Source organism: Mugil cephalus, chromosome 11, assembly GCF_022458985.1.
Source record: "Mugil cephalus isolate CIBA_MC_2020 chromosome 11, CIBA_Mcephalus_1.1, whole genome shotgun sequence".
Taxonomy (NCBI): domain Eukaryota; kingdom Metazoa; phylum Chordata; class Actinopteri; order Mugiliformes; family Mugilidae; genus Mugil; species Mugil cephalus.
The window spans coordinates 5,485,962-5,497,626 of record NC_061780.1 but is presented as its reverse complement, the minus strand read 5'-3'; the positions used below and the strand labels follow the sequence as shown (position 1 = coordinate 5,497,626).

Sequence of the window (11,665 nt, the reverse complement as noted above, 5' to 3'; positions counted from 1 at the left end):
TAACAATGTGTTGGTTGTGTCGCTGTCTTCGTTGAATCCTATAATGACTTTTATCAATGAAACCAGGAGAAAAATACATATTACCTGCAGCATTTACTCAAACACAGCTTGTGTACAGAGCTCTGATTGGTTCAAAAAGCTACTGCTGTCTCATATAGGACCCAGCGGAATGATAAACAGTTAAAGTGTTGGAAGTTTAATGTGAGTATAAACAAGATCTTAGGATAGCAGTGCTTTTGACACATAAAAATATTGGGCAAGACATTTTTAAGTGCCACAAACTTGTAACGACTGTACCACAACATTAAAACCACTGACAGGAGATGTAAATAACATTGACCATCTGGTGACAATATATTGTTCTGCTGGGAAACTTTTGGATCTTCATCCATTCATGTGGATGTTACTTAGACATGCAGCACTCACCTAGACCAGACCAGACACCCCCACCCCATAGCAATGACACAGCTTGATGGCAGCCTGACACAAACACAAAGATGCTGGTTTGTTTTTTGAGGAACAACTCAAACAAACATGAAGAACAGCACAAGGTGCCGACCTGGCCTCCAAATTCACTAGATCCCAAAGTGATCAACCCATAGGACCCACTAACAACATTGTTTCCAGACCCCACAGGACACCCTCAGAAGGCCCATGTCCATTCTTTGATGAGTCACAACTGTTTTGGAGGCACGAGTGTGACCTACACACTGCTAGACACAAATTCTGGAGCCTACGTAGTGAATTAATGAAGTTAGCTGTTGGCAGATGTGGTCCACACAAAATAACAATTTCACAGGACAACTTAGACAATGAAAATAAATTATAAATAAAAAACTATTGAAGTTGTTGTGACATCTTTACCACTATAAGTCACTACATTGCAAACGTACCACTTAATCATCAGACATATAGATTAGATTTATTTAATTTTAAGGCATGATCATCGTAGCACAATCATCATATTTTGTACAGAACACAAAGCTAGATTAAATGGACAAAGTTCTGATTCTCATGACATGTTTATACCATAAAATATGTTTTGTACACCACACAGTGTAGACAAGGATTCACAAAAATATAAGACAAAAAGTAGCTAAACGCACTGGCTTGCACATTTCATCACTGGTTACATCACAGAAATGTTTCACAAACCATCACAACTCCCTGTAACAGCTCAACATTTGGTTTCATAAAGTGCAAATAGAGTTATAGCTGCATTGCTTTCACAACGACTAGAAGAAGGGTGTCATAATAAAACATTTATAACCACGTTAAATGAAATGCTGCACACTGGCTCACTCACCCATCCAAAATTAAGATTAGTCTAAAATTAGTTTGGAGTGGGACAGCACAGATGAAAATCTGGTTCTTTAATAAGGCAACACCTTAAATCTATTACAGTTAATAGGTAAGGTCATTCCCAAAACCAACTACAAGGTATTTAATCTTAAATTACTTCTTAAAATTTATTTTTAAGAAATACTGTTCAAAACCACTTATTTCATTGGTTTTGAGCCAGAGATTGAAAGTGATTGGGAAATTTAAGAAATCAAGTCAAACAAATTAAATATAAATCAACATTTCAACTGATGCTTTACATGTCTGTGAAGGTTCTCAGTCATCCAGGCCATGGTAATCCAAAAGGTAAAGTGAGTTTAAAAGGGCAAATGGAGTTGCTGAGTTTTTTGAAGATGATTCTTCCGTTCTGAAAGACAGGTGGGAAGTTGAGGTTTAGATATAAAACACTGCGGGCAAACCCCATCAGAAACCTGCTTGACTTGTTTCCGTAAGCAAGTTTCCGATGGGTTTTACCCACAGAGTTTCCTATTTAAATCTCAACTTTCAAGCCACTCACATGAGCAGGGAAACATCTTCAAGAAACAAAAAGTTGTCCTTTTAAACGCCTTTTGGACGACGCTTCACATTCTTCCATACAATCACATATGAATATCAGGAATATACAGATACATGGGTGTAAATGAAGTAGTGTTAATCTCTCCGCTGCTACATTTACTTTCTTGAGGGACTGGAAGTCACACAAAGCTCTGGTTACCTAATGACCCACACAGCAGCTGAGCAAGCGCACACTCAGTCCCTCACATCATTAAGGTGATGGCAAGCAGGCAAAGTGAGGCGGCAATCAATCCTGTGTGAAGGTAAGGACCTCTTGTGGCGAAAGAGGGGACATTCAGTGTGCCATTCAACCACAGGCAGGAAGACATAGTGGCGTTGCAGCACTCCAAGTTGCATGGAGGTTGTGTAGAAGCTTTGCAGGCGGTATGGACAGAACAGTTGGTGCAACCTGCTGACCACTTTAAGGTGGAGTCTACAGTCTCCTTTTTCAGCTGGACGAGAAAGAACAGTACAGGATGGACAAGTGATTAGAAACCTAAATACAAGACTACTGTCAAAGTATTTAAAACAGAGTAAAGGCAAATAAGCATTTTTTTGGAACAAAAGTTTATTAGGACAAAATGAGAAAACCAGTTTTAAGAGCTGAATTTATTGTTATTCATAATATTTCGATCGAGGTGCCCTTCTGTCAAGTGTATAACATAGTATATCATTTTATTCTACTATAAATATATACTATATTTGTATTAACCATGGCAGTTTTAGACTTTCAATGAAAATGGTGCAAAAACAAATGTGGAAAAACACATTATTTTGGTTTGGTTGTGTTAAATGCAAAAAAAAAATAATAATAATTAAATAAATAGCTGGATTTGTGGGGACATTTTAAAAGGAGCAAAACAGACAAATGCACAAAAATGACATTTTTGTGCATTTATTTGTGATGTATATAAATATATTAACACAATTAGAAATTATATACAGATAACCATATATGTGTGTTTGAGGTTGAATTAGAAGTAATTCTCACCTGGCAATGTGGATGTGAGGCGGAGCACATTTGAAGGGGTGCAGTTTTAAAAGCTGTGTAGCAATCTGTGCCAGTACACGTACCATTATGACATTTGTTTCCCTGTGAAAACACCACACAACAAAACATGATACTAATCTACTAATCTTGCTTATGCTGCTGTTATCTTGCTCTAAACTATGTGACCACTCAGAATTGGCTAAAAGTCATAAGTTGTGGCGCAGACAGTTTGTTGGGTCACTGCTCAAGATGAGGTGACAATGACGAGATACTAGTGAATTTAGTGACATATACATCACATCCTTCCATCCATACATCCACTCAAATGCCAAGGATACCCTCACACATGCAGCCTTACTTTGTTTGCTGTGGTCGGTGGACTGGTTGTAGTTGTTGTAGGGACTGGTGTGGTGGTTGTTGTCATTGCCACTAAAATTATGCAAGGGAAATAACAAAATAATGAAGAAATCTCAAGTATTACTGAGGACAATGTAAGGATGGTAAAATAAATAACCCATTCATGAGAGTGCTTAAATGAAAAGATTGAAGATGAGAAAAACTGGATTCTTTACTGGTGGTTGTCGTCATCATCATGGATGCGAAGCTGTCATTAAGGCAGCCAGTAGAATTGCAGCAGTTCACAGAACAGTTGACCTGAGAGGCGTTGACGCAGGTAACGGCACAAGAGGGGCTGCAGCCAACAGTGTAGCACATGTTGTCCTGTCTTAAAAGCTAATGCATTGAAGAATGACATTAGATGACACGTTTTGTCATCGAAATTTGCCCATTATAATTGACTGCGTCATTTTCCTCCTTACCTGACAACTGTCACCAATGCTGCAAGAAGTGGTATTCTGGTTGGTGTACATTGTGTAGCAGTCAGAGTAGTTGCACATGAACGAGGGGCAGTACAGCTGTGTTTGAGAGAGGTTAGAGTCACATGATGAAAATCAGAGGCTGAAGGGATGAGAGATAGTGGAACATGAAAATACAACAATATACTTCTCTCTATGGAGGTGGATTTACCATGTACATTGAAGAAGTATTAGCCATCATGGTTCCATTTGTTACAGACATGCCACCTGTGGCAAAGAGATGATAGAGATAAAGTTAAATGAAGCACTCTAACATGTGATGAATCAAAACATGGCAGAGTTTGATGACTGACTGGTGGACGTCATGGAGGTGCTTGACTGGGCCATGGTTGTTGAACCAGCTGTAGAGGGAATAAAGGTGGTTCTTGAATTAGTGGCACAGATTAAATTACAAGAAATGATAGAAATTCAAGATGCAGAAATTGCAATGTGTTTGGATTCGAGTGAATGCTGTGCCTTCGGACGAGATTGAGTATTTCTAGATTCTGCACCTCCCAAGGGGTTTGCTACAAAATACATTGTGGTGGTTATTTAAGTACCTCCAGCTGAGGTTGTGGTAGACCTTGAGGTGGTAGAAGAAGCAGGCTGAGTGGTAGTTCCAGAAGTCATGGTGGATGAAGTCATGGTTGTGGAGCCCTGGCTGGCAGCGGTGGTGGATGAAGCCATGGCTGTGGAACCCAGGGTGGTAGTGGCGGTGGATGAAGTTGTGGTTGGGGGGTTTGTGGTCATAGTGGTGGTGGGTGCAGTTGTGGTTGGAGTGTTTGAGGTCATAGTGGTGGTGGGTGCAGTTGTGATTGTGGGGTTTTGGGTGGTAGAGGAGGGAACCAAGGTGGTGGAAGATTGGCCTGACACTAATACTGATGGCAGGAGTAGTCCTAATAGGAGTGGGCACAGAATACCTGTAAAGCCAGGGAAGATGCCCATGTTAGCATTTAACCTAAAGCACAATTGTGCTTAAGTACAACTTCACAGGGCTGATACTGTGGAATCATGACATCCATTTAAAAGTGTAACTATAGAATAAAACGCGCCTTTGCATTAACATAAAGTGTATGCCAGTGTGTAAACATCTAAACATGTTTGTATGTGTGTGCGGTTACTCGCTGAGCACAGTAACCATGCCAATATGCATGTGTCATCTTTTTATTCACGAGAGAGCACTATGACATCTTTGCTTTTGGGAAAGCGGCAATGGTCTCCAATGCCTGTACATGCATTTGATGACACACTCGCAACTCTATGTTTTATGTCTTTAAGCAAAACTTGTACTTGTAAGTTACTCTGCATGACTGGTTGTTATGCTGTAATAAAGAAATGACTTGAAACTTAACAGAAAATGCTCCACTAACAATGATTTGTAACAAATGAAAACACACTCATACCTGTGTCTTTTATAAAAGTGGTGAACGCCATTATACCACTGACAGAAAAGTAGAGAGCTCTTTGTCCAGCCTGTAACACATGATATCCATCATATTCCTGGTAAAATAGCACTTAACACGAGCAACACAGACATAATCGTATTCTTTGCTGAAACTGAATTTTTTTTTTTTGACAAAAGGTCTTTATGACAGTTGACAACATTCAGACTGTTTACTGATGGTGAAAGGTCTCTGAATGACAGTGGTGCTCATTCATTGTAACTCACCTGGGCAGTTCTTTTGATCTGTGAAAGCTAAGTCATCTATGGTCTCTTTTTACAATCCTCTAATTGTTCTGGTGAAACTGATCCCATAATTGTTTGGTTGAGTCACAATAAAATACAGGAAAATGTGTGAATGTGAGATTCAAAGCAGCATTTTATCACTTTTTACCCACAGTTTCGTTAATTGCACAGAAGCAATGTGAACAACAATTCCCTAAAACTTAGACACACAGGTTTTCACAATGCATGGTCACCCCTCTGCTGAGGTCATTCCCGCTAAGATTAGTTCTGTGTAGCAACACACAATTATATCTTAAGTGCCTTGGCTTACAGAGGTTTATCAGTGAACACAATTAAAATGTGTTTGTTTCTTGATCTGTCCCCTTGGGAGAGCAGCTGAGCGGCACAGCTTGTTTTTTCCTTTCTCCCTTGGATGCCTGCATGACCTCCTATGGGCACTACACCCTGGAAACTGAGTGACAACAGAGGCCATTTTGGCATCCATGGTGAAATGCAGAGTTTGATTGCAATAAGTGAAGTTTTGATCTCTTAATTTGATGAACAGTGAGTCAACAGGTGAGTTCAGGTGCTAAATTCCCTTGTGACAAACCACCCCCTCTTCCTTACGCAAACCCCTAGTTTACATCTTCTGGTTGTTGCACTAGTGGTAAAAGCCTCGACAATCACCGGACTAATTAAAATGATAACAAAAAGAACTCTCAACATTATCACAACACTGTTAACGTTTAGAAAAGGAAATGTCTTAACAAGAGATATTGTTTTCTAAATGTGGTGTGCATTCGTCTAGAAAGGAGGTGATGCTGTAAACACGACATCCGATGATGGCTTGTGGTTAATCAGCACCCTCAAACAATATGGAATCATTTTTTAAGATGGAAATACTGGATAAATTTGATAAATGATTTTATGCCATATTAATTCTGCCTATGAAGGAAAATGTTTGTAACAGAGATATTTTAAACATAACACATTAACCATGTTACCCCGCTGTATCACTCACTACAATGAAACCACTGTTGTTGAACTGCATCACTGTTCTTAACTCTATGCATAAACACCAAAGCTCCATGTGTTTAATATTGCAATAAAATCGTTTAAAAGTGCACTCACCTGTGGTGCACTGTGCATGGCGCGCCGTCAGCTGCGGTTGAAGTGAATGAGCTCTCTTTCTCCCTGGACTTCCCTTTCTCTGTTGCTCTCTGTCACCTCCCCCCCGCGCTCCCCGCTGACAAGACTGTAGAGGCAATGGAATAAGTGGAAACTCTCATCTGCATCGCTATACTAATGTGAGAGGAGGAGACTAGGCGTGCTGTTGCTGGGTGGGTCTAAAGATGCCACATAATTGATGTTGTAATGATTTCACAAAGGGATGGATATTTTAAGTCACAAAATGCGAAAAACTTCACTTGATATATATCTGATTAGGTCTGTTACACGTTTCGATGAGGACAGGTATGCACACAGTTTACCATTTATCTACAATTTGCTATCAAAATGTCTTCTAATACAATTTCCCTGTTTCATTTCACCATTAAAAACATATCATATAACAAAATGTAAACCTGTACACATAGCAATTAAAGTTTTACTAAAATAACTCAGTGGATTAGGCTTTGCTGGTCTATAAGAGTACAGGTGAGATTTCAATGCCCTGTGGGGGATTGTATAGAGCCTCCTGGTTTCTGTTTAACACAATGTGAAATCAGACCCCCTCTCTCTGCCAGCCATAAAGCCCCCTCACACTACAATTACCTCTTTGTGGCCTAAAAAAACGTAGAATTCTTGGCCATGACACAAAAGGGACTCACGCAATTCAGGTGAGAGAAGTCCTTCCTTTTTCATAGCTGCAGCATGAAACACATGAAATTCTGCCTCCTCTGTTTCTGAACACAGACCCTGAGGGTAATTTTGGGGGACTTTTAGGGAACTGGAATCAGTTTGAGATAATAATGATTTGGTGAGGCAAAATAGTTGGAAAAAGGTCTGCTGTATGTTTTTCCTAAGCCACATACATTACTAGAGTGGCTAGTAGCAAGCAGTAGCAGGAAAGACAACCCTTCCTAAAAGGTACGTCACCAAGGCAAAATTACATTTACATTTAACATTGTTAGATGTGTATCATTGTTGGGGCATTGATCCAAACAAAAGATACCTGCACTTTATTAGGTACGGTGTATATATTTATTTTTTTTGAAAAATGCGCATGAAAGAGTGGCTGCATTTCACCAGTAGCTCCATGATGTAAACCGTTTTTAGGGTAATCTTATTATGTCTGACTTGTTTTCCTGTCAAAATGGTTTTTGGTCGCTTTTGTCTTTTTGTGCTGTTTTTATTTTCCTTTTTCTGGACTTTTTGTTTTTGGCTGTGTCGTTGGTTGTGGAGTATTGCGGGGCGGGCATTGTGTCCGTCGGTGTGTTGCTGTGATCAGCTGCTAGCGCTGTCCGTGAGGCCTGTGGTCCCAGCTGAACTTCAGCAGAAGTGCTGGGGATGCCAGGCTGAAGTTGAAGGTGGAGGAGCGGAGAAGGAGGTCGTTAGAGGCGGGATGGACAGTGTGCACTTGATGGGACCCGGAGAGAGTGTGTCATGAGAAGGGCTTTGGAATCCTGGTTCGTACCGACTCTATGGGTTGACACACTCCGTTGGCGTTTTCATCCCCACCTCAGTGACAAGGACAAGGAAACACCATGCGACATGATCCATGCAACTGTTGCTAAGCAACTGGCCAAACAACCACGTCACCTTAGACACTGTTTTTGCCAACTACTTGCTAATTCTGTAAAAATTTTTGATTGCAGTTTATTTTGCTAGATAATAGTCATTTTTTTGAGAAAGATAAAACAAGCATTATCTAGCAAAATAAAATAAACAGAGTAATCAAAAGATTTACAGAATTAGCATCATGAACAAATACAAATGCAAGAGTAGTTGGCGAAACAGTGTCCAGGGTGATGTGATTGTTTGGCCAATTGCACAGCAACAGCAGCATGGATCGTGCCATTGCATGGTCTTTCCTTGTTTTTGTCGCTGAGGGGAATAAATAATAAACCTTAGAATCAGATTCCGGATGAATTAGCATCTGCCTTAACCAGTTTAGATCAGGTTATAAAGTTCGCCACACCCACACAAATATTCATTGGTCTCAGTGAAACAATCTTCACACTGGTGCACAAAGGGCTTTATCTGGCTATTACCTCCAAAATTTACAAAATTTTATTTTTTTACCTTTTATAGAGTTTGTGACTGACTTCTTCTATTATTGATTCAAAGTAGGAATTAAAAATTTAGGAAAGTTACCTCGGGCTTCTCATATATTGTTTCTTTCATAGGACCAGAAAATATCTCACAATTTCCAACACTTGGTTCAAAACTACTTGAAAAGTTCAAAAATGTGAGTACGTCCTAAATCTCTAGATCACTTTATATATGTAGCTATACATTTGTTTTATTTGCCTGCTATTGTTTAGCCTGCACACATATGCCTTACATTATAACAGCACACCAATTATGCATCTATATTCATACAAGTTGCATTTCCTTAAATATGCTGACATTTACATATGGCTGTGCTCATAATTATCACAACGATGTATTATTTAATTTTACCACAACATTAAAACCACAGACAGGAGAAGTGAATAACACTGACCATCTGGTGACGATACAGTGTTCTGCTGGGAAACTTTTGGACTTGGCATTCTTTCCTGTGGATGTTACCTCTCACCTTGACCAGACCAGACACCCCCACCCCATAGCAATGACACTGTTTGATGGCAGCAGCCATCCCCAGCAGGATGCAGCCTGACACACAGTGACAAACAGTTTAGGAACATCTCAAAAAACATGAAGAACAGCAAAATGTGTTGACCTGGCCTCCAAATTCACTAGATCCCAAACTTATCAAGTATCTGTGGGATGGTTCACAGGGGCCCTCCACTCGACCCACAGGACCCAAAGGTTTCCACAAGCAACACTGACACCACAGGACACCCTCAGAAGACCCATGTCTATTCTCTGATGAGTCACAGGTGTTTTGGAGAAAAGGAGACCTGCGCAATATTAAGCAGGTGGTTTTAATATTGTGGCTGATCGGTGTATACTGGTTGTCGGGCATTCTTCTCTACTCCCTTATTGTTTTGCCCACTATAGAGTACAAGTGGTTACAGAAAATGAATGAATGAACGGATGATAGCCAGCACATTGTAAACTCTGCCCAAATGAGTGACCACAAAGACCTTGAAAAAAGCTAATGTCCACAGCTAGGACAACTCATTACTGTGAATTAATCATTACTGTATGTCTGTTTGCATGTGTATGTATGTGTGTTTCTGAAAGGACATGACCTGTGTGTTATCTGTCTCTGAATACAGGCTTTAATGACCCAAAGCCTAAATTTGGACATCTATTCACATGCAACAATTCAACATGTAGGCATAGTTTATAGGCTCACATTTCACTTGGATGAAAAGCTTTGCTTTGAAACCAAAGTCACTTGTACTGTATAATCAAAAGAGGGGAAAGGTGAACAAAATGCTGGCCCTTTGCACAATTGAGTTACATAGAATGAGTTATTTGACGCATAACAACAATCCTCTGGCTGGCTTGTGTCTACACTACGTCTACATATTTTTTGTCCTCTAAATTAAGACCTATTTATCTGTCAGAATATTGCATAATCACAATGGTAATACACTGTTTGCTGTTTAATATTTGCATAATGCAGTGGTCTAGATGAATGTGTTTTTAATAAAGGTCTGCAGTTTCATCTTTCAGATTTCACTGGCCGATGTCCTCATCATTGTTGACTTTCTGTGCTTTATGTAATACACTGCACAGTGTGTAAGAAGCATTAAAAACAACAAATGGAACAAACAAAAAATTAAAACAGACTGGGAATGAATAATTATCCAGTGCAGTGGAGAATAAATACAAACTACGATCAGCCTCACTACGATCCTCACTTATATACTGAACCGACTGCAGTTCTTTTTGGACACACAGACAAATTCTGTTTTAATTTGAAGAAGATATCGTATTCAGTAATTGGCTGCGTATACATAGTTGTAGTGAGTAGATGAGGTGTTGAACCATAACCACGAACCCTTCTTTGTTGGTGACTGACTGGTTCACACTGTTCAATGGAGGCTATGAAGGCTATGAAGGCTACGGACTATAGGGACAAAAATTATATTTCCAGTTCAACTGAACCCACCAACACTTTCCTGGAACCATTGTTTTTCTTCCTTTAATAACCCTGAGCTAAATATCCCGTATTAAGTTGGTAGCAACCGATATAAAGTTACGCACAAACAGAAACTAGTGACACGTAGCTTTTGTTCTCCAGATAACAGAAATCACGCAGCGTTAATCACACACAAAGGGTCTGTATAACAAAAGCAGAACACAACAACTCTTTTCTGGCACATTTCGTGCTCCATGTCCCACCTGGAGGAATAAACTGCTACAGATTGATCAACATCCGTCAAACATCTGATTGGAAGTGGGTCACTACGGATGCTGCTGGGAAAATACCAGATTTTTCTTGGAATGTGCTTGTTGCTACCTAACAGTACAAAGAACAAGACTGATAGATTGATACAAGATAGGCAAGACTATGAGCAACGTGACAATGTGTGACTGAGGCCACATGAGGCCACACACTGATTATGTGATTCCTTCAACAATACCTCTGCACAATGAAGAGCCCATGGTTTCCAAAGGAACTAAAAACTCTATATCAGATTTTATTTTAGTAATTACATAAAATCATATAGACCTGTGAAGTATTTACACCTGCAAAAGATCGCATGGATTTTGATTTTCTCTGTGAAACACACTACTAATTGTAAAAAAGTGTTGCCGCCGTACATCAATTTCAGTTTCTTTTGTTCTTTATATTTAGAACACAAACCTCCTTTATTGGATTGTAGTTTGAATAATGAAAGCCTGACTTGGAGCTTTGATATTTTATATAACATTAATGGCGAGATGGAAGGAAGAAACTAAGAATACAGGTAGTGCTGTCACATAACGGTTGAAAGATGTAGTGGAAACCGTAGTCGATTAAATGGAAAAGCAAACATTAACCATATAGTTTCATTTCACATCAAATGTGGGTTGTTGTAAAAGACAAAAATACCTTTTTGGCCCCATTTAAAATCTCCACTGTGCTAAAAGACAGAACAGATGGTTGCTGACACTGAATCCTCCTGCCACCAACAGGACTAACACTTCCACTGC

The 11,665-nt window shown here is 39.6% G+C and overlaps 1 protein-coding gene across 2 annotated transcripts; it reads right to left on the bottom strand.

Moving 5' to 3' along the window:
* Window positions 1–912: 912 nt before the first annotated feature.
* Window positions 913–6,684, bottom strand: LOC125016416 (cell wall protein DAN4). 2 transcript variants are annotated; one of them, XM_047598902.1, is made up of 10 exons: window positions 6,539–6,684; window positions 5,145–5,214; window positions 4,302–4,661; window positions 4,056–4,103; window positions 3,914–3,969; window positions 3,706–3,801; window positions 3,460–3,619; window positions 3,246–3,316; window positions 2,888–2,989; window positions 913–2,348 (listed from the first exon to the last, which is right to left on the bottom strand). In XM_047598902.1, the coding sequence occupies exons 1-10, from the start codon at window positions 6,554–6,556 to the stop codon at window positions 2,100–2,102; spliced, it is 1,230 nt and encodes a 409-aa protein (XP_047454858.1). In that variant the 5' UTR covers window positions 6,557–6,684; the 3' UTR covers window positions 913–2,099. The 2 variants fall into 2 exon arrangements, with proteins under 2 accessions (XP_047454858.1, XP_047454859.1); XM_047598903.1 differs by lacking the exon at window positions 4,056–4,103.
* Between the last annotated feature and the right edge of the window lie 4,981 nt (window positions 6,685–11,665).